At 53.9% G+C, this 22,125-nt stretch overlaps 7 protein-coding genes across 7 annotated transcripts; 3 read left to right on the forward strand and 4 right to left on the reverse strand.

The window, feature by feature from the left end:
- Nucleotides 1–6,831: 6,831 nt before the first annotated feature.
- On the reverse strand, nucleotides 6,832–7,233 carry CCOS01_06639 (uncharacterized protein; the record flags this gene model as incomplete). The annotated part of the gene is made up of 1 exon (XM_060454807.1): nucleotides 6,832–7,233. A coding segment is annotated over one exon (402 nt), but the record flags the coding sequence as incomplete, so codon positions are not given.
- Nucleotides 7,234–9,723: 2,490 nt separating this feature from the next.
- On the reverse strand, nucleotides 9,724–9,948 carry CCOS01_06640 (uncharacterized protein; the record flags this gene model as incomplete). The annotated part of the gene is made up of 1 exon (XM_060454808.1): nucleotides 9,724–9,948. The coding sequence occupies one exon, from the start codon at nucleotides 9,946–9,948 to the stop codon at nucleotides 9,724–9,726; it is 225 nt and encodes a 74-aa protein (XP_060314508.1).
- Nucleotides 9,949–10,228: 280 nt separating this feature from the next.
- CCOS01_06641 (uncharacterized protein) lies at nucleotides 10,229–11,698 on the forward strand (the record flags this gene model as incomplete). Its single annotated transcript, XM_060454809.1, has 1 exon — nucleotides 10,229–11,698. One exon carries the CDS (start codon nucleotides 10,229–10,231, stop codon nucleotides 11,696–11,698), a length of 1,470 nt encoding a protein of 489 aa, XP_060314509.1.
- A 2,037-nt stretch (nucleotides 11,699–13,735) lies between these two features.
- Nucleotides 13,736–14,014, forward strand: CCOS01_06642 (uncharacterized protein; the record flags this gene model as incomplete). Its single annotated transcript, XM_060454810.1, has 1 exon — nucleotides 13,736–14,014. One exon carries the CDS (start codon nucleotides 13,736–13,738, stop codon nucleotides 14,012–14,014), a length of 279 nt encoding a protein of 92 aa, XP_060314510.1.
- Nucleotides 14,015–14,680: 666 nt separating this feature from the next.
- Nucleotides 14,681–16,790, forward strand: CCOS01_06643 (amidase; the record flags this gene model as incomplete). Its single annotated transcript, XM_060454811.1, has 5 exons — nucleotides 14,681–14,811; nucleotides 14,867–14,969; nucleotides 15,061–15,577; nucleotides 15,638–15,654; nucleotides 15,732–16,790. 5 exons carry the CDS (start codon nucleotides 14,681–14,683, stop codon nucleotides 16,788–16,790), a joined length of 1,827 nt encoding a protein of 608 aa, XP_060314511.1.
- Nucleotides 16,791–17,040: 250 nt separating this feature from the next.
- Nucleotides 17,041–18,390, reverse strand: CCOS01_06644 (uncharacterized protein; the record flags this gene model as incomplete). Its single annotated transcript, XM_060454812.1, has 5 exons — nucleotides 17,041–17,199; nucleotides 17,369–17,550; nucleotides 17,737–17,931; nucleotides 18,115–18,138; nucleotides 18,309–18,390. 5 exons carry the CDS (start codon nucleotides 18,388–18,390, stop codon nucleotides 17,041–17,043), a joined length of 642 nt encoding a protein of 213 aa, XP_060314512.1.
- Nucleotides 18,391–20,074: 1,684 nt separating this feature from the next.
- On the reverse strand, nucleotides 20,075–21,814 carry CCOS01_06645 (GATA zinc finger; the record flags this gene model as incomplete). The annotated part of the gene is made up of 2 exons (XM_060454813.1): nucleotides 20,075–20,235; nucleotides 20,323–21,814. The coding sequence occupies 2 exons, from the start codon at nucleotides 21,812–21,814 to the stop codon at nucleotides 20,075–20,077; spliced, it is 1,653 nt and encodes a 550-aa protein (XP_060314513.1).
- Between the last annotated feature and the right edge of the window lie 311 nt (nucleotides 21,815–22,125).

Here is a 22,125-nt window from a genome sequence, read left to right on the forward strand (position 1 = left end):
ATAGGGCTGTGATCTCTTTCAACCCTCTTTTCTTGTGTTGAATATTTCGATATACCCTGAGATACTCGTGATGGTAAGCCACTGAGTCTCGTTGTTACGCCAGGGAGAGAGTTCTTTTCCAGACTAGTAATGATAGGAGCTGCATGAAAGGGCCCAACCATCGACTCGGACGTGTCCAGGGGCTCGCCCCTTTTGCCCCAGGTCAGTCGAGCCTCCACATTGAGGCTCTCTTTCGTCGGGAACGAGTGACTCAACATGGCTCGGGGACTTTCTTCCAGGCTGTCTTCAGCCCATCCTCTACGGTCCTGGAGGCCGACTGTCATGGGATCTATGCGATTCGTTTCCTGGAGGCACGGTAGGGCGGTCCAGCCGCTGGTAGGCTCGTTCAGGACTTGGGGATGCTTGTCAAGTGACTCTGGCGTCCTGCTCTTTCCTAACTCGACTCTTCACGCTATCTCAAGCCCTGTCCGCCTCCTGAGGTGTACTCAGGATCACCGCCAACCTTTTCCACTCTCGCCACTTGCCCCGCAGCGCAGAGTCGTTCTCACGATGATTACTGGCGAGGTCCTCGGACCATCGACCCGATTCCTCGAAGTGCTTACCGGATTCGTCTTGTTACACAGGCAGATATGTCCTGGATTCGAGCATGAAGGATCCGGATCTGCAAGAGTAGCAGCGAAGACGGCTTCGAAGGCTACAACAGACTACCTCGGGGTACATCTCTCACCCTGGAGCTCATCCAAACCCCGACTCTCACGCGAGTAGCCCGAGTACTAAGACATGGTTGTACGCTCTGTCTACACGGGGTGTCTTTGCAAGTGCGTCCTGATGCCAGACTGGGGTCCAGGGGACCACCTGTGCCCAGGGTAGGTTGTCGGTTATTAGGGTCCGAGAAAACCCCTCGTACGATGAATTTCGACTTGGTGAAGAGGCTGTTTACTTCGAGTGGCAGATAACGACGCCCCGAGCCTACACGTGGGTCCAGTGAGAATCGTTGTAAGTATGTCTTTCGAGTGAAGGTGGGCCTCGTGTGAAACGGCTTTGGCGCCCTCGCCGAGGGTCCTTGGAAGGCGAGCCATGAGGGGAAGCAATATCCCGCTTCAGTTATGGCAAATACGGGCTGTCCTTCGTCAAAGGGGAGTCCACTGTGAGCACGACGTAGGATGTGTTGCTGGCGTCTGCCGAGGATACAATACATACGTGCCCGAGATATGACAAACTTCGACAAATCGCGACGCTTGTTTGCTGCTGACGAGCTCATTTCGAAGGCAATGCAGAAGCACGAGAGATAAAATGCGGGACCTTTCATGTCGTCGACCAGCTTGGTAGACTGGCATTCCAAGGTTGCTATGCGCCTGTCGGATAGGAGGTGGCGAGGACAACAAGAAGGGCTGCGCAGAGGAGCGGCGCTCGATACTGAGAGTCGGATAGACAGACGGTAAGCTTCCTGCTTGCTTGCCTCCGGTGAGCAGAACAGCGAGTCGGTTTGAGGAGGCGTTGCCTATCTGCGGCTACTGGTGGTCAGGACGGTCGTCGGCGATGTATTGGGCGGGAGGAGAAGCGGCTCGGGGTCGGTCGGCTACGCCGTGTGCGGCTCATCGTGTACGTGATTCGGAAGGGGATTGGCGGTGTTGATGAGTATCCGGTGTGGTTATCCGTTCCCGCTGCGGAGCTTCCACACGGACCTCAGTTCAAAATGGCTCCGTAATGCTCTAGACTTCATCTGTGACCGGCCGGCTTGCAGGTTCGTGTATCCCGTTTCGAGGTGACGTCCTCCAAGATCCCGACTCTTCTGATATCCCCGCCGTGAAACTGTTCCCTGTACCGTCCGGACATCTATCACGAGACATATCGAAAAGGTATACGCGAATCGGGCGTGCTACCATAGGAAACGGCGGACATGCCAGCGAGGCACACGTCTCGGGGTCAGACTTTCGGGCATGGAGGAGATCAAAAGAGAAACACAAAAGCTGGACCATGAACGTAAAGCCGGGCACACCATAGTATTTAGAGAGAAACTCTGTCATCATTCATATATAACAAATCCGCATCCCACTCGGTCAGACGACACCGCATCCCCTTATCAAAAGCCAGCTCACCGGGATGGGGGAGGGGGAAGGGGGGCTCCCGGGGGGGGGCAAAAAGCTGGCTCTCACTCCATCCATCCCCCAGCGTGTAGGTACCCTTTTTTTTTCTTGACCGGTATGCTGGAATAGGCAACATCGGTGAGGCTGTATGCCGTTGAAAACGAATGGTGCCATGACGGAAGGACGGAAAGGAGGGGAGGGGGAAAAGACAGGCGGGCAGGCAAAAGCGAGCCGCAAGCAAGCGTGGGGCTGGCTGCTCTCTCGGGCTGTCATTCTCACTCACTGCACTCTCTGGCTCTGCTTAGCCGAGCGAAACGAACAGCCCACCCACCACCCCCGCGTTATCCAACCCCTACTCACCGATGTAAGCAGCCCCCTTGAGCATCTCCCCCCCTCCATCGGTTATGGTGAGGAAAAAAACACATGACGGTTTTTGTGGTCGTCATTCCATCAGCGATGGGCTCTCACCGGTGTGGATATCGCTTGCGTTGAGGGGGGATGGAGATGGAGGAGGACGTTGTGGAGGATGAGATATGTCATTTGACGGGCTGGGAGTTGATGTGGTTATTACCAATTTGAATGCAGTGGAAGGCTTGTTTGGGTGGTTTGTAAGAAGGGAAAGTTATATCTAAGAGGTATGTCTCTGCGCCTGCGGTTGTGCCTCTTGAGGACTGGATACTCCATCTCGCCTGTTGATATGCAAACAAAGGCAGCATCTTTGAGTTTACGATACACTCGTTCTGAATGAAATTTGCCGAATGCTACATCCACAAGTCTCCCAAAATACATGAACTACACCTCCGAGTTTTGTGGCCTCTCCCCGTCTTCTAGATCAAGTGCGAGGAGTACAAAAACAGCCTGTCTCTCTGACTTGCAACGGCTCAAGAATAGGAGGTGGTAAAGAGAGCAGATCAATGTGGACCATTTGTACAAACCTATGAAGTTCATCTTCTCACTTCATATGATAGACAAGTAAAGCTGGTACCTCACGACATTCTACATGATCCTGGGGGTGTAATATCTAAGCTCATGCGTCCACAGCTAGTCAACGTGAGGCGATTGGATGCCCATGGTCAACTTTGATAAGTCTGCAGTGTAGAGCTTCGTTCAGCAATGTGGCTCTTATGAAAGAAGTAGAAGAGCGGAACGAAACTTCGTGAATCGCCGGACTGTATGTTTCTCATGAATTTGAGGAAGACAACTCACATGCAGAAACAGAGACTCGGGAGATGAATTGCCCAAAGATGAATGGAGGCCCAGAGTGACGGTCTCTAGTACGGCTTCATCCGAGAGCAACGCAAACTAGATGAGATGCTGATTGAGTTTAGGAACGTACATTCATAGTCCCTCGTCACGTGTAGTACGCAAGCAGTGTTTTCGTCTGGACGGGAAAGTCAGGCGACATTCATTGGAAGAAACCTCGCGGACCTACATACGTGCTCGGGTTATTACTCTCGAAGGTTCAGACTGGGATGGTGAATCATCTCATCTCATCTCATCTGTCACGGCCTACTTAAGAAAGGAGCACATCCAGCTGCAGTAGAAGGAGCGAGGCACGAAAACCGAAGCGAACTATCTCCCCTACTCAGTGAATCATCATCCCGCGTCATCGTGTATTCCCCCAGCCCTCACTACAATACACCACAAACGCAACCAACAAGCCCATGTATACCCCCTCAAGTCCATTCCCGTCACCAGCCAGCAGGCGCCCCTCTAGGTCGGGGGGTCAGGTCAAACTGGCTGGGTGGGGGAGTGGTTCATGGTCAACAATCAACACGCCCGCCCCTATGCCTACTCGACGACAGGCTTACCGAGTTTCCGAGTTCGAATTCCAGTATGAGCACCAAGAGATGTAGCCACACCGGTGGCGAACTCTTTTTTGTTTTTATTATTATAATTATTATTATTCTTATTGACTTTTCTGTCGGGATTTTGATATTGTGAAAGGAAAGTGGCAATCTCTGTTCGGGTTCGCGCAGCATCTTCTGTCTCGCTGGACCAGTCCGTGAATGTCACCAGTGCCCGTCGCTGGAGAAACACATGAGATATCACAAGATGCTGTCTTCCCTAGCCAGCTTCTTTGAAACTAGGTTTGTGATACCTATGGTCACAGATACTTTCATGCTATACATCATGGCAAGACTCAATCTCAATCGCATCTGTAGGAACGCTAAAAGCACCGACGGATACTCATCGATTTTGACTCAGAGACGATCTCAAGATCTTCGATCACGAAGAGAGAGAGAGAGAGCTCTGGGCATTTGGTCTCGCAAGCCATCTTCTGCATGAAGCTACCGTTACTCTAGAACTGGACAAGAGTCCTCGCAGAATAATTGAAAGTAGACTCAAATGACACAGGTCCAATTCGTCACAAGAAAACTCCAGACCATCAAGTCGTCGTGGAAAACAAATGCCGACTTGTTACCAACGAACCACCAAACACGATACTTCACGCATGACAACCATTGCATAAGAATGCCGTGCCATGCCATCAAAGGAACCAGACACATTCGGATGAAGCCACCGCACACCAGGATCATTGAGCTCGCGCGAGTTCATCATGGCCTATGCATTGCAGCTCATTCAACGTTTTAAAAATGTCGTCTAACAGTAAGTATCAAAAGCTTTGCATAAGGTACCAAAAACCCATTACTATACTGTCTTTTGGTTCGCCCTAAATTCTTCAAAGCATAAGAGTTTCTCCTGACATGTAAGTTAATAAAGGCATATGAATAAAACGGAAATGCCAACGTGTTTCAACGCAAAAAAAACGGTCAGAGAGCCATGAGTGATCTCTAAGAGGACTGTGTAAGGTTGACACGAGGCTAACAGCGCATGGCACAAATCATGTTCCCCCGCAAATGATCTCTCGTCTAGCCAAAGTCTTTTACGCATAATAGGGATTTGTAAACTTTCCCTCCATCATCAGATCACCAGCTGAGCCCGTCCGTCGCCATAAAACCCTACGGCAATTTTGACAGACAGAAGATGATGCCTATCACTCACTGACTGGCGAAAAACTTAAGAAAAGACGGCAACTTATGCGAGGCAAACATGAGCTTTTCTTAGGACGATCTTATTGCCAAGGCGGCTTGAGACGTATAGTCTTGTCTCGTTCCGGCCCCGGGGAAACTGATCACCAGGGACCACAAGCCTAGCGGCGGCGGCAGCAGCACTAGGAAGCGATGTCGATCGTAACACCAAAACAGAAGAGCGAGGAACATCCCGTTGGGCCGAAAGGACCGATCTAGCCGAGACCGACGTCTTTCTTGGTCTCAAGAATAGCAGCATAACCAAATTAAAGAGAAAAGTATCTTCAATCTCTGACTTGTAAGTTCAATCTACCATCCGGGTAGGTGCTCGCGGGGTCAGCTGGAAATTGACACACGGCTGCTCCATTGGTCCAAGTGCCGACTTCTTCATGCCTCCCTTGGATAGACCATTCCGATGAACCGCTTTACGGACCTCGAGGCATTGGGAGAATAAAGCCGAAACAAACATATTTTGGTCTGAATTCTTGCTATAGATACACACATCTAAAAAGAAAAAAAGGAAAAAGAAGGGCCAACAACGTTGCGAGAAGCTGGGAACCAACAACGCCGCCGGACGTTGAGACTCCGTCGGAACAGGAGACTTTGAGAGCGGGTGAGCAGTTGGGGCTATTTTGAGGTATACGCTCATGCTGACGTGCTGCGGGCTTGCAAATAGTCCCCGTACGTACATACGCCCGACATGCGTCGATATCAACCACATATTGTTCATCAAGAAGTGGGGGAGAGTAGCGGGGAGTCTGTCAGCAAGCCAAGAGGCTTCAATAGACAAAGAGGTCGCGCAGAAACCAAAGTCTTTACTGTTATGTCCTGCCTTGTCGGTTTGCTTGCAGCTTACAATTATTGGCTGAGGAAGCCTTGCGGGTCGTTTGTTTCTTCACACTCACTCCAACATACTCGTCTGCCCCCCTGCAGTATCATATTCACACTAGGTGCCAGAAACGTAGAATTCCGATGAAAAAAAGAGGCTGGTCGAGGCCAGGTGTCACGGTCAGAGTCTTTGACCACTCAGGATCCGGGGTTTACTTTCGAGTCCGAGCGAGGTTGGTCGCAACAATCTGTGCAGTGGTCGAAACATGGTTGGAGATGCAACTCAAGATTGAGTTCAGATGGGCATTGTTGGGGAGAGGGGCCGGGTCGGAGGAGAGTGGGGCAAGCCCAGCGCCGTATAGCCATCAAAATCGTGAGAGTTTTGCGGATTTGGCCCGCGGGTATCGCCCGCCTCGCTATTCGATTGGGCTTTATTTTCATCACTTAATTGATGCTGTTAGACACCCCGGGGCTTCATGTTTGCGCCCACGGGCGCATCTGTGGCTACCTATGCCAGCCCGAAAGAGCCACGCCAATATCGGTGACGACGTTGGATGAGAGTCCCAGAAGAATTCCAGTTTCCAAAGTCATTCTGGCAATGGTCAAGCGACTATGCACAAAGACCGGGCGGGTCTGTTTTTGGAATTCCAGGAGGATTCGACATTTATCTGCAAGACTTCTTGGTGGCGGGGTAAACATACCACAGAGTCCGAGCAAGAAGGGTTGTGGTTGGTAGTGGTCCTGCAGTCGCTTCACCTTGCTGAGGTGGCCGAGCAACTTGATTCGTGCAACTACAGGTTGGCATTGTGCGGGGAGCAGCCTGTCAGAGAACTGAGCTGGAAGCCAGCAAAACAGGAATTTCGTTGACGCTGGCGTTGGTGTTGCTAGAAGTAGTGGTGGTAGTGGTGGTTGCGGCGGCGGCGGCGGCGGTACCGTAGTGGCAGCACCAATGGCCCAGCCCACATATCGAGGAAAACACTCCGTGCGAAGGCTGCCGCATCGTCGATGTTGTTAACCGAGTCGGCTTTCTCTCTGGGTGTATCATGTCCAAACCCTAGTCCTGGGCGAAATCGTATGCTGCTGGCGATGCTGCTGCCACGAAGCGGCCCGAGGCTCGTCATCGTCATCGGATGTCTCTTGAAGTTTTGCCATGTCGAGGAAGTGCCTTTGACAATGAACAAGGCATGGCGTGCTAGATTAAATCCAAACTCGAGAAGGGAAATACTTCTGAACTTTTGACTTTGGCCTGGGCGACCTTTGACGTTGACAGCAGATATAATAAGCACACGAGAGGCAAGCTTTGTCCTGCAACACACTGAGCACAATACTCCGAACCTGTGGTGAGGCACTTGGCGATGGTGATTGGGGGAAAGCAAGCGTCATCTCTAAAGGATGCAGGATTGTGGGGGTGGTTAGGTGAGCCTAGCATTCGGGCCGGAGATTCATGTTGATTCATGAAAGTCTGGCGTTTGCAACTGGCCACTGGTGGGTGATGGAAAGTGACGGTCAAGATGATTTGCCGGAGAGAGCACTTTGCCCCGTTCCTTCTCGTCACCCATGTTCGCATGTGGAGGACATCCCGTGAAGCGCGAACCTGGCTAGGAATGGGCTGCAGACGGTGAGTGGACAAGCGCATGAGGATTATTGAGGGAGGGCCCGGAAGGGGGGCTGGGGATGGGTGCCGGGACGTGGGATTTGGAGCGTTTTCATTCGCAGAGTGTAGCCTTTTAGCTTGATGCAGCTCTGTTTCAATTCGAGAACGATGGGGTCGACTTTGTGTCCCAGACGGCCTGTGTCTCGCGGCATCTCTCTTTGAAAGGATCTTGTTTTCTGTTCGTCTTGTTCTCTCTGCGGCTGGGGCTGGCCGCTGCTGTGACTTGCACCATCCGCAAACAGATGTTCCTGGAAGCTTTCTTGTTGTTCTGGTTTCGCCACGCGCGAAAGATTTTTTATTTGGAAATTGCAATCGGCGAATTGTGTGTTTAGATGAGACTGATCCGACGCACGACAAGGTGAGGGTGACCTGCCAACCGCCGTGTGTCTCTCACACACACTTTGCTTGGGGGTTGCTGGTGTAAGGTTGTGCCAGTCAGTGTGTCCTGTGTGCGAGAAGCCGTTTGTTGGTACCGTTACTACAGAGCAAGGCCGTCGACGGGGAGACTGGCACCTGGGACTTTCTCTCATCTTTCGCCCACGTCGTCCATCCTATCTCATCCCATCAATCTCTGACCGTTATTTGGTCCACTGTTCCATTCCTGCTTCGGCCTTGGCTGGGCGTAAGGTAACGTGGGATTGCTAGACGCAGTATTTGCGTTTGCGCGCGTGCTTGTGTGCGGCGGTGCGCCCGGAAACCGTGGGGATAGTCCTGTTCGTGTATGTAGGTCACGTTCTCTTTGCACTGCGCTCGGCGTTGAGGTGAGCAGAAAGAAGCTCAGCAGAGGCAGCCAATGTCACTACCATGACCACTGCCACTGCCTCTCTGCCTCTTTGCCAACGCGGGAGAGAAACACCACCAGCGCCAATGCCGTCCTCTCCACAATAGTCCTCGGCGCAGTGGCCGTAGATTCGCAGGCCCCCTCCACACCATCGCTTGCACGGCTTCGCTTTGCCCTGCTTCTTTGCCATCGCCGACGTCAAATCCCCGTCTGTTCCCACCCGGTCGACCCCGGGACCAGACCCAGATAATATTCATTAGTTCTGATTCTCCAGTCTCCATTCTCACTTCTCCAGGCCCTCTCATTCGATCACCTGAGGCCCACGAGCCCGCCTTTTCTCTCACCTCACCGGTAACGCCTTGTTCGGGGACAGACCCTGGGAAAAAGCCGCAACATCAACAAAACATATCCGCTTCCTTGTAAACAAACCCAACCCAGTCAGTCAGCCAGAGATATAGCGAAAAGAAACGCAAGTCGACCGCGCTCCCTGGGGCAAGACACTCCGGAAGCAACCTCTGGAACGCTGAGCCGTCTGGGCCTGTCCTGAGAGCCCGTAACCTTAAAAACCCGGCGTGCTAAAGGTTCCAAACGACGCCACACCACTGCTTCCGCTTTAGAAAGGTAACCCCTCCTTCTTCCATGTCAAAGTCTCGCGCTCCAGCTCGGTGCACTCGATCCTTCTCCGGGCGCATTTCTTGGTCTCCCCCACGTGCTCCATGCCAGTTGGGAAAGGAATGAGGCTGATTCAGGCGTAGCCAAGCGGGTTGCGGATGCTCGGCGCACTTTTTGGCGGTGGCCTGGGCTCGCTGTTTCCTGGTGCCGATGCGGACGGTCGGTGTTGGCCCTTGTGCAACTTGAACTTGCTTGGGGTGTCTTGTCACTCTTGTGTCTCGTTTCCCCATTCTCGTTTTCCCTCCCCTCATCTTGTTTCTCCGCTGGAGTAGGTAGACCGTGTAGCTGTTGTCCACTGCGATTTGCAGCAAGCACTACGGCGACGACGACGTAGCAGCAGCAACAGCAGGTGAAGAGGAGTGACGATAACGAGGACGACAACGGCTAGGTCGACGGCAACGGCAACGACAGTCGTTCTTGGCCAACTCGCACTCGGGTTGAGCCGACGAGCTCTTGGCCTTGCAGTCGCTGAATCAGTTCTGCGTGGGCAGTGTCTGCTGAAAACGACAAGGTGAGGCAGGCCGAGACGACCGCCACACACTCTTCTCCATCGCTCATCCTATCCCGTCCCATCCCATCCCATCCGCCTGGGGACTCCGCCCATTCCGCTGCGTCAGCCTGTCGCTCCCACCTTTCATCTCGCCCATTAGATAACCCCCCCGGCGCCGCTCATCTCGCTCCCCCTCCCATCTGGGTCCAAGTCTCACCGTATGTTGGATGACATGACCGCCGCTTCTTCGTCTCGGTGGATTTAAATTTGCTCACAGTCACTACCAGACACATCGTGTCGTCTTTGGCATCGAACCATAGCAGCCGTTGTCGCCGCTGCCGTCGCCTTTTGTCACCATTGCGTGTCTCCCATTGCCCGATCCATGCATCGCGTCCGGTGATCATAGTCGCTTTAAAGAGAGTCGTCTCTGAGAGACTGGGGTGCGGTCTGCGGCCCCGGTCTGCATGGTGTAGGACTCGTCCCGGTCTGGCAGTCTGGCCATCGCCATCACCAACTGGTCGAGAGAAAAGCTTGATCCGTCAAGCAAGCTGCCGCCACCGCGATCGACGTCGGCGGCACCAGCACGCGACGCTGTCACCAGTAGAGCGTAGGAAAGCACTGGGACCGAAGCTGGAAACGGTTGCAAGAGGTGCAATCTGCCTGTAAACAACAAGGTCAGCAACGATGACTTCGTACACGGATGTAACGGGCGCTGCGGTGCCGGGCAAATTGTCCAAGTCGCGAAGCAAACCAGTGGTGAAGCCGATACTGAAGAAGCTGTCGCACTCGGAAAAGAACTCGTTGGATTTGGACCGTGGTTGGGATGAGCAGCAGACGATGTTTGGAAACTATGGGAGCAGTTTGGGTGGTGGCAGCCTGGGACGAGAGAGGGAAGGATCTTTTGGGGGAAGGGACGTCAGCTTCAGCATCTCGGCCACCGAACTTCACCATAGCGGCAGCATCAACAACGGAAGGAGCAAATTCTCCCACGCCCGTTCGACCAGCGGCACCTCCCACGTCAGTGTTGCTACAAGTGGCAGTGGCCAGCGAAACGGCAGCTTCGTCCACCCTTTCCAACAAACACCGCGTACCTCAACACCACCTCTCTCGTACGCCAATTCTCTCGCCAGCATCGAACACGCCAACAGCAATAGCAACACCAATATTTCTGCCGGCATTCCTGCTCCCCGCGACTACTCCCCGACAATAACAGAAGACGACGACGATCTGCTCGATCAACATTATTTACATCATCGCAGCAATTATCACCCGCCATTACCCTCATCTTCTGCAATCCCCATCACCAGCAATCCTTCCTCCTCTTCTTACCCCAGGCGACCCTCACTGGCAAGCCGCACTTCCTCTCTATCTGATATCAACAACCATACTGGCCCTCCGTCGTTGCGCATTAACACCAGTCGTACAAATTCAAACACTACCTCATCACGACTAGTCCACGTATCTAGTCACTCGGATATCAACATCTCAGCAGGCAGGCTTTCAGAGTCAGCTGCCCCCAGTAGTACAGCACCTGTACTTTCACCTTTATCCTCAGCTTCACCCTCAACCTCCGTCACTGCCATGTCGCCTCTTCGCACCTCTATCGACGGCTTCCGCCTTCGCTCTCGTTCTGAGCTTGACTCCAATTACCACCAGGAGCGTATCCGCCAGGAGCGCCGGCGCTGGGAGGAGAAGGAGCGTCAGAAGAGTGAGAAGAAAGATAAGAAGGACATGCGCGACCGAGAGCGTGCCGATTTCAAAGAGGCACAGCGCTACGAGCGTGAGCAGCACCAGATGATGAAGAGAGAGGCAAAGGAGGCTGCCCGAAAGCAGAGCTTCTCCCACAGCACCCGCAACAGCTCCAGCGACATTATCCGCCCTTCCATCAGTCGCAAGAAGACTCCCTCGGATGCCAAGAAGGCCACTACCGATGCTGAGAAGCTGGCCATGGGTGCCCAGGGCGACGTTGGATTTGCCAGCCGCAACTACGCCAGCACCAACCAGGGTCAAGAGCCTGTTGCTGATGAGCTCATGTTCGAAGGTCCCCGTCGCTCTCAGACTGCCAAGCGCAAGACGCAGGGTGCCTGGACGAGCTTCGTTCTTTGGTTTCGGACTAGAATTCTGCGACTCCAGACCAACATGGTCAAGAAATAAAGAGCTGTTCAGAAGAAAGCACTCTCTCGGCCTACGCCTGCCATCTTCGCCCCTTGTTCACCTCAGCGTCATCTTGAGGCTCACTGCCCAGTCCGCATTCTCCCGCCACATCGCACAACATGATACACAACAACTCCGAGCATGAATGAGACAGATCCTTTCATCATGACAACGGGCGGGCAAGGCAGCTCTTGTCCCACTGCATTTTACTTTTCATCATATACCCTAAGCCCCAAGACAACCCATCAACAAAACCGCCCTACCTTTTTTCACGACACCACCAGATGCCCTTGCAGAGGCCAGGGCCTCTTTGAACATTTTACGCTCTCAACAACACCCACGATTATGACCAGCATTCAGACGAATTTCCGGACATGGGCTGATGAGCAAGAAGGAAAAGAAAAAAGGATATTCACTTTCTTCGTTTTTTACGGAACTCGAATTGGCATGGCGTTTGGGATTTTTCAGTTGTATCTCATCATTTTCCCTCTCTCTTTTTCTCTCTCTGGTATGACACCCCTCAGGAAACATGGGAGAATCACTCGTTTGGCTGCCGTGGGAAACGGCATGGACATAGGGATTGGGAAGAAACCTTGGGCCCTCGTGGGCTTCTTGGAGGAAACTTCCAATCAGGGGAACGGCGTCTTGGTTCCGAGCGAGCGAGCGAGCGAAATGGGCATCTGGCCAGAAAACAGCTTATTCCTACGGGAACAGCCCGGCCGTATGTAGAAGTACAGAGTCAAAAATGGGAATGGCTCCTTTCCTCGTCGCTGAGTGCTCCATGAAGTGTGAAATTATGTGACAAATGCTCTCAAAAATCTGCAATATCGTGACCAAAGCTTAGTGGAATCCGAACGAACTCGAATTGAGATGTGGAGAAAGACGCATGCACATGCATGAGAGCCTAGTCTATGCCTCGCCAATTCGGAAATGCATGTGAAGTTCACTTTTCTAGAAACAATTCCTCGACGGCAGTCTACGGAAACTAGCTCATAGCGGGATGGCGGGGTAAAGAAGAAGAAAAAAAAAGATTGCCAAAACAAGATGGCTTGATGCTCCCTTCCCTCTAGCGCTCTCCCGGGGCAGTGGCGATCGTGCCATCGTGGGAATGTGCAAATCATGGGATCCCGGGGTAAAGTTTCGCGGGAGTCAGGACAGAATTGCGATGGCGCGGTTTCGATCATGTCGTATCTTTAGTTTGAGGCGTTTCCTAGACAGTCTATATGATGTGCAAATATATCTTGAACAGGACCCTACATGCAGACTGAAAAAAAGTAAGGTAGGGTACCTTACCCAACTGGCTTTTCTTTTTTTTCGTAAGTGAGAAGAGAAAAACAAGAAAAAAAAAATACTCCGCGGATGTATCCGTAGTCGGGACTCGGAAGGCGCCAAAGACCTTTTTTTTTGCGCCTTCTTCAGGTCGCGTGCGCCTCGAGGTGTCTTGACCGACGGGAGATCGGCTTGTGTGTGGGGTTGGGAAGGTGGCCCCAACGCGACTGCAACGCTGCACGCACCGAGGTTCCTTATCTCTCTGTCATATCGATAAGATAAGGCGATCCGGGATGGGATGTTGATCCCCTTCCATAGCGATAAGGCGAGGAACCCCGTACGCGGGCCCCCAGACCGCTCCTTTGCGCATCTCACACTGGCAGAAACAACAACTTTGACAGAGAAGTAACCCCCAAAATTCGGACCCTTTCTAGTGCTCGCTTTGCTTCTTCCAGACCCTTGCGAGTCGAGGAAACTTGTCTGACTTTCGATATCTATTCGATGTCTATTCGCAGAGAATCCAGCTGGATGGGCACAAGCCTTCCTTACCTTACGCAGTACGTCTTACGTGATGTGCATTCGGATTCTGGCGGGGGTCTTTGGCTGGTCTAGCGAATAAAACGAGTCAATTGGGACCTGCCCCCACATCAACTGCGCGGCCAATAGCAACACGGGCGCTCGAAGGGAATGTCATCAAAGCACGAGATAGGCAGCGCCGCCGTTCCTCTCCCCAGTCCCCACACCTTTGGCACCAGAACTCGACTAGAGATGCCGAGGCATATGAAGCTGCTCGTGACGTCTGCGAGTGTCAAACGTACCTTGCTCTTGAGTCTTAACACTGGGCAGGGAAGATCGGTCGACCGGCGATACCTTGGCAAGTTATTAGCCCCAGGAACTCTTGGGAAAATGGGGCTTTCAGCTGCTGGGAACCACCTTTACTTTGTAGAGAAGAGAGCTTGCAGTGTGCGCTGCATCGCGCTGATCCGAGCTCCCGCGCGGGTCCCGAAACCTGAAAGGCTTTCTCGCTCTACGGAATACCTATGCTGAACAGGTTTCTACCCTCAGTACTCAGCAGCAGCATCACCACCGCAGACATCTGAGGTAAGGTAAGACGAGCTAACGCAAGGGAGCCCTCCACACCTCCCCTCCTTACCTTAGTCCGACGTGATTACGGAGTGATGGAAGGGAAGGAAAGACAGTAGTCCGAACAGAGAGTACTTCCCATTTGCTCCGCTTCGCTTATCCGTTTCGTTTCAACTTTTGCTCGCCCTCAACCTCCAAAATCGTCCGAGTGTCCGCTCCTCAGAAGCTACAGATACCTTACTCTATCCGTACTCCGTAGTCTCCAAGGCCAAAGCTCCCAGCCTAGGTAGGGTCCCTCTCTGTTGCTTCTTCACGCAACAACAACCCCCCTGAAACTCTAAATTCACTCAGCCGAGCTTGACCTTCCCCCAAAAGGGTCCCTCAACGTCCCTTTCCAACGGCTTCTGATCCTGCTATCCAGGTTTTGAGACTTTTCTTTCATCTACTTTAGCTCTGCTTCGACGTTTTCGTATAGCTCCAACTCCTCTTCCTTCATAACACGTCGGCTGGTCCAAAAGACACTCATTGACCAACTGCCTCGGCGTCCGTGTCAATTGCTGTCCACGACGTCAAGACACCAAATCAGCTCCAAAAATCGGGGAGCAACTTCACAGTCCGACGAAATACACAATGGCTCCGAACCGCAAATATGCCAATTACCCCGGTGCCCGCGAGGCGCCGACGCAAGTAAAGACAGAGACCCAAAAGGAGGATCAGAACCCCGTCCTCCGCGGCTGGCCTCTTGTGGCGGGTGCAACAGCGTACGTATTGAGCCTCACTCACATGCTAGCTCATGAGCTGATCCATTCTACATAGACTCGCCAACTCCGGCGTCATCCAGCGCTTCTTCTGGCGCAACGCCAAGTTTGGCTCCATCAGAGACCTTCCCGGCCTCGTCGATTACAGATACCGCTTTCAGGTCCGTCTAGTTCTTTCCAACCTCCTGCTCACTGCTGAGCTTCAAACGACACCTGCAATCTAACCTCCACGCCGCTAACACTCATTGCCAGCCCGATGTACTCGTCCTCTCCGAGACAGGATCCCACCCGGAACCCCTTGCGCTCACCAAGGACCTGACAACCCCGGCACCGCAAGACCAACCAGGCCGCTATCTATCCAGCGCAGATTACCAAGCCCTCTACGCCTCAGGAGCCGTCACCCCGCTGGACGTGGTCCAGTCACTGTTGCCCCTGATCCGGCGCGCAGAGGGTCACCCCCCACCCGAGACGGGACCCTACGCAAACGCCTGGGTGGCGTCCCACGGCCGCGAGGACCTCGCCATCGACGCAGCCCGCGCCTCCACGGAGCGGTGGAAGCAAGGCAAAACCTTGGGACCCCTCGACGGCGTCCCCATCGGTGTCAAGGATGACTGCGACGTCAAGGGCTACGTCAGCCACAATGGAATGCAATACCGCCCCGACCTGCCGTGGTTCAAGGCCGCCGACAAGACGATATGGCCTGTACAGCAGCTTGAGGCCGCTGGCGCCATCGTCTTGGGCAAGAACGCCATGCATGAGCTGGGAGGAGGTTCGTATTGCCGCTCCCTATCAAAACTTGCAAGAACAAAGCTGACATGAGACCCTGCAGATACCAACGGTTGCAACGTGAGTAGAAGATACGGCGTTTCACGAGACGGAATCTTCGTAAACACTTGGTTCAACAGCTGACTTTATGAAAACAGCCCCGTTGGGGAACCCCCACAAACTGGCACAACAAATCGTACTACCCCGGCGGTTCCTCCTCCGGAGCCGGCTCCGCCCTTGGCGCCGGCATAGTCCCCATCGCAATCGGCACCGACGCCGGCGGCTCCATCCGCATCCCGAGTTCCTTCAACTCCGTCTACGGCCTGAAGCCCTCCCACCACCGCACAATGGCAATGAACTCGTCGGTCTGCGTAGTCGGACCCCTCGCCGCCACCGTCGCCGACCTCACAATCACCTACCGCCTCATGTCCCGCCCCAACCCAGACGACCCCATACAAGGGCTCTACACCCCCTCCCCGGCACTCCCCCCCTCCTCCCCGAAACTCATCGGCATCGATGAGGCGTGGTGGTCCCGCGCAGACCCGTCCGTCGCCAAAGTCTGCCGCCGCGCCGTGGACCACTTCAAATCACAGGGATACACTGTCGTTCCCATCAAGATCCCCTACCTCCGCGAGATCCAGCTCATGCACTCGGCCACCTGCGTCACCGAGATGCAGGACCTCGCCCGCCACCGCCACCCGGACCCGGAACAGTGGCAGTCCATAATCAACCACGCCAACAAGATCACAATGTCCGTCGGCACGCAGACGCCCGCGGGCGACTACATGAAGTACGCCCAGCTCCGCGACCTGCTGATGAAGCACGTCGCCTGGCTCTACGAGCAGAACCCGGGCATGCTCATCGTCACGCCAACCACCCCTCTGCCCGGCTGGCCCCGCCAGCCCGGCGACGACGCGTACGGCGTCTCTGATGCCAACACCACCATTGCAAATATGAGCTACGTCTACGTCGCCAACGTGAGCGGGTGTCCCGCTGTCACGGCGCCTGTGGGCTACGTCGATCCCGTACAGGGCGACGGCAAGGTTCCCATTGGGCTCATGGCTATGGCGGAGTGGGGTTGCGAGGAGCAGCTTCTCGGCTGGGCGAAGGAGGCCGAGACGTATTTGATCGCGGAGGGGCGGCAGAGGCCCGAGGGGTGGGTGGATGTTGTCGAGGTTGCCAAGAATGGCGGCCTCGAGGCGAAGAAGAACATCTAAGAGGGCCAAAGGAAGCGAATCCGAGAGAAAAGGATGCAGCAGATCGTCTGTTGGCTTGATGAGTATCAGAAAACCAATGTAATCCTATCTCAGTACCTCTAGCCTGCAAGAAATCTAATCATGATGATGAATCAAGCACGGAATACTTCTATAGGGTCTTGATATAATTCATTTCATTTTCATTGTCATGCCCTTTGTGGGTTTCCCCGTGCTTTATCCGCACCTAATCCCTAAATCATGGACAGGCACTTTATTTCATAAACTTGGACGCCAGGCCCATGATACCGCCCTGCTGCTGTCCTTGACTCTTGAAATACATCTTGAGCGCCATCTCCCCCGCCTGCTGGATGGCGGACTCCTTGCTCGTGCCGTCGGCAACTTTACCCTGGGACTGGCGCTGGTCAAAGAGCTATTGGAGTAGCGGGGGTTAGTTACATTGTACCTGTTCTACTCCTTCACACCGACAGGAGGACGCTTTGATCAGGGGAATTAAAGTAGACGCGTAGACGGATATGTAGGTGTAGACGAAGGTGTAGGTGTAAGTGTAGGTGTGGAGGGAAAAGGGGAGAGAAACTCACCCGACTGGCCTCGGCCATGGCGAGACCGGCGAACCCGCCCTGGGACTGCTTCTGTCCGCCCGTCTGCCCGCTCGAGAACATCTTGAGCGCCTGCATCGCGGCCGCGGCGCCGAGACCCTTGTCGTCTGCCTTTTCGTCGTCGTCGTCGTCGCCAAAGTATTTCTTGTGCTTGTTGACGGCCTCTGTTGGTACTCTGGATCAGTACTGGTATCATGGTGTAGATGAGCATTTTTTTTCTCTCTTTCTCTCTCTCTCTCTTTAATTTTCACTCTCTCCTGTTTTCGGCACCATGGTGCTATTGCCAGTAGAAAAGAAGTGTAAAAGGGGATATAGGGTAGTGACATCCAAAAAGACAGAAGCCAACGCACCATCCTCATCAATATCCTCGTTCCTCAACTGTCCCTTCTTCTGCGTCAAGGCGCCAAGCACACTCGAAAACAGATCCGTATCGCCGTGCGATCCCGCGTGGCGCGAGGCCTCGTTGGCGGCGTGGCGGTAATCGTCCTCGTCATCGTCGTCGGCGAAGGCTCCGGCGCCGGCGGGGTAGTTGCCTCCGTGGGACTCTGTTTTTGCACATGGGGTGATTAGCCAGCTGGCTCTTGAACTCTCGATTTCTCTCTCTGCCAGTCAATTACACGCAGCTAATCAAATCAAGCAATTTGACTGACACCCCCCAAATGTAACGGGAACTCGGTCCGATTGGAAAAATGAGATGAAAAGATTTCCGCAAGGAGAAGAAAACTTACTGTCGCCGCCGGGAAGGGGTTGACCTATATTTCCAGCATCATAATCAGTCAAAAGCTTCTTTCCCAGTCTCTTTAACCTTTGGTGATATTCAAGGGGCAGGGGCGGGGTTAAGATCCGGGACAGCGGGGTACCAAGGTATCCCAATGGAAGGGCACCAAAGCTTGTAAAGGGCGGCGAGAACGAGCACACATACCGTAGCCCTGTTGCTGGTGCTGCTTGGGCTTATCGTCGTCCTTGGCGAGGTACTCTTGCGCGGCGTTCATGAGCTTGTCCATTGTGAAGAAGCTTGTCGTAGCTTGATGATGATGATGATGGGTAATGATGTAATAGTGTGGGGTTTCTTGGGGTAGAGAACGCTTAGTCTTGCAAGAAGTGAAGAAAAGAGAGAAGAGATGAGGGAGAGAGGAAAGATGACGCGAACGAGAAGAATTAAAAGCGTAAGTAAGGCAGTCCCAGGTTTTGATAGCTCTTTGTAAATAGCACAGGCGAGCCACGTCTCCGCATCACCAAGCGGGCGATCAACTGTCTCAGGAGCCCTGAGCTGGCCATGCATCATTGCATGCCCCCTCCAAATTCAGAAGCAACGTCGAATCAGAATCGAACGACATCCAATGAATCTGTGGCAGACTGTTGATTTGGTCGGATAGGCCTCCCGGTTCACAGCCACAATCAACAACCTGAGCAGCACAGGCGGTAGAATGGAACCACTAAGAACACATCCTGTAAGGTATGGAGCAGGCTAGCTGTACTCCGTACAAGGGGAGGGGACCACAAGCCCCCGGGCCGTCCATAGACTACTCATGTCGGTAGTGCAACTCAAATGACGCAGCTCGATGCTTGCACACGCCGGAGCAGGCGATACAATGTGTGCAGTCGTTAAGAACCGGGCCAGATGTTTTCGTGAGGTGAGGTGTTTGGGCTCCATGGGCGGTGCCTTGGCAAGTGCTCCTCAGTTGGACCCTGAAGTAGCCCCTCACAAGGTACCTTAGGTACCCCTCCACAGCTGATCCGCCCCGACAGCGGGGTCCTTTCTGTGAGAGGCCCCCCGCCTGGATGATCAACGGAACCTAGCACCTTTGGTTGTTGCTTAGGTACCTTAGCTTCCTATGTCTCACCCACAGTAGCAAGCTCTACACACCCTCGCAAAGCAGTCGCGCAGCGTAAGGTAGTGGCTGCAATTCATTCGCGCGGGGATGACCTGAGTCGCCTCTATGCAAGGACGAAGCCTGCCCAGCTGTGTGTAGAGCTCCAGGGCGAACGACCTGTTTCAGGAAACCCCCGGGCTTTCATGTGTCAACGCCAGTCGATGGATGGCCATGGACGCGTGAACGAGGCGAATTCGGGTCTGGAACGGATGTAATACTCTGCAATCAACTCAGATCCCGAGCGTGGCAGCCTGAATTCGATGGTACGCCTCTGCCGCGGGAAGAACCTGGAGAGGCAAGCTGTGGCTTAGGTAGCCAGTCAATGCCAAATGCTGATCCGCTTCGGAACACCGGGCACGACGCGATGCCTGCCGCCCGCCGACAGCCAGGCTACACCTCCTAGCCGGTACTGGGGTCGAGTCTTGACCGCCGGCCGAACTGCGATAAACAGGACCGCACGTCCGGGTAGGTCCCGCCCGAGCCGCTGCGGACATCAACTGCGTCTGACTCGCCTGACCGGATGATCACCCCGTCGGTTGAAGCAACATGGCTTGAAATAGATTCTGCTGCTGAAAACTGCTCCTGCCAAAATTACGACCTTCCTCCTTCCCATGACCTAATTGCCTTCAGGTATCTTGATTGCTGTGAAATAACAAAGCTGGAAACATGGCAAACAGCTGCATGTCCGTCAAAGTTGATATTCTGCGCCATGCCTTCTTCCAGACGCCAACTCCGGTGCATGTGGAATGACCACGCCCAGGGCAGTCCTCGTGGGCACTTGCCGACCAATGCGCCAGTGGTGACTCATTAAAACTTAACCTCCGCCATGCTCGACTTGCAACGATCCTGAGTGATGAGCGTTGTTGTTACCATGTCGATTCTTCTTTTCCTTCTTGGCCCATCTAAGGCCACACGCGTTGCATAATGTTTTCGGTCCACTGGGGCCTTTGCGCCATTCCGGAGAATCCAGGGTACCTATTCAGATCATCATCGTTAGCCGGTGTGCTGCGTGCATCCTGCCATACCAAGCAGCCTGCAAGCCGCATCCAAGTTGGAGCTTACCACAATCCGTGCAGACATATTCCTCCGAAGTCTTGAGCTTCTTCTTCTTGTCACCTGTCCGAGGGTCCCGGTCCTGTGGAATCGCAATGCCCGCGTCTCCCTTGATCAAGGTCGGACTCGCGTTTCCTGTTGTGATGCCGCGGCTCCTCTCGCCCTCGATGTATCTCAGTCCGGTCAACATCTCAATGGTATCAGTGTGTGAGTTCCCTTCGTATCTGGCCATCTTGTCCTTTAGTGAATCCGGGCGGCTCCCCGCAACACCCTCCAGTGCTTCGCGTGTAAGCGCAACGTTGAGGGCTGATGACCTGTCGCCCCCGTCACCGGCCCGAGATATGGCGCTCGGGGCGGATGTCATTGTGGTTTCCGATGGTGTTACGTCCGACCTGCCTTCCTGGCTCTGGAGCCACTGCCTCTGTGATTCTTCATTCTCCATGTCTTCCTCCTTGCGCAGCTCAGCAATGCGCCTCCTCAAACGTTCGTTCTCAATCTTGTGTTCCAGGAATGAGTCCAGTAAGCCGGCATTTTTTGTTGGATACGGGCGCGACATCATGAATACGGCTTGGCAAAACGGCGTTTGATTGTGCGGGTTCGGTGCAAACTTGGATGCGGCGATGTGGGCGTGACCGACCGACTCGAAAATGGCGTATTTACCATCCTTCTTCTTTAGCCTGAAAAATAAGCGTAGCGGGTTTCCTGATGCTATAGACTCGTTTAGCTCGGCGACGTAGACGCCCTGGTCGTCAGGGTGGACGAGTTCCTTGAGGAATGTGTCGAGGATTTCGTCGGCGGTATAACCCGTAAGATTTAGAATGCTCGGGGAGACGAAACGTATGCGACCATTGGCGTCGAGTATCTGGAGGAAGTCTTTAAGCTCTTCGACGACCTTTGCTGGCCAGTTGCGCCTCTTTGTGAATTCGGTGAGGGTGCTGCCGGCCTGCTGCAAAGCCTGCGAATTGAAGCCGCTCGAAGGCATGGGGCCCCCACCAACAACGCTGGAGGTATCGTCGCCATTGTTGGAGTAATTGTTATTCATGGAAGGGGTATCGTCGGGGAGGCCGTCGGGCATTGGTGTATTGCCGACAAAGTTAAAGCTAGACATGGCGTTCTCGTCGTTGGGGTTGTCGACGCTCATGGACATGGCGTCAAAGCTTCCGTAGACTGTCGAGTCCAGGAGAGACGACATGATGTTGGGGTCGGCTTCCGCCATCTGCATTGCGTCAGCGCGTTGTTGGGAGCGGTCTGTAGCGAATTGTAGTAATGGGGGTGGTTTCTCAAAACAATGCGCCGGGGGGTCTGGCGGGTCGGAGGTCGGGAAGGGTGACAGAGAGGAGAGGTAAGCGAGGCGGTCGAGGGGAAGAAAGTGAGTTATCAGATCAGGAGGAGGAGCATGGTTAGGAAAGCGGGCGGAACGAACAGCTTCAAAGGCGGAATAGGCATCTTGGGGCCCAAAGCCAAGAAAATTGGTTGGAGGCTGAGGTGGTCCGTGAGACATGGTTGCGGTACTGTTCCGATACTGGCCCTGACGGCTTCTAACAAAGGCATTGGCGATTTGAGGGGGCTGACTTGATCCCGATGCACGGGAAGTGTGCCCGGGGGGAGCAGAATGCGGTCCCGTTCACCTGGCGGCCAATGTAAGGCGGTAGGCACTGCAAATCGGCTGGGTCTATTCGCAAGGTATGTACCGTCTCGTGCGTCTGTTGGCAGCTCAAACTGCGATAAGATGGTTGCTTGCGCCTGTGGCTGGAGCGAGGACCAGGTTCGAACTGGGGCCAATGCCAGGTACAACCAGCAGTAGCTTACTGG

This window comes from Colletotrichum costaricense (assembly GCF_030867565.1).
Source record: "Colletotrichum costaricense strain IMI 309622 chromosome Unknown Scaffold_6.1, whole genome shotgun sequence".
Lineage (NCBI taxonomy): Eukaryota > Fungi > Ascomycota > Sordariomycetes > Glomerellales > Glomerellaceae > Colletotrichum > Colletotrichum costaricense.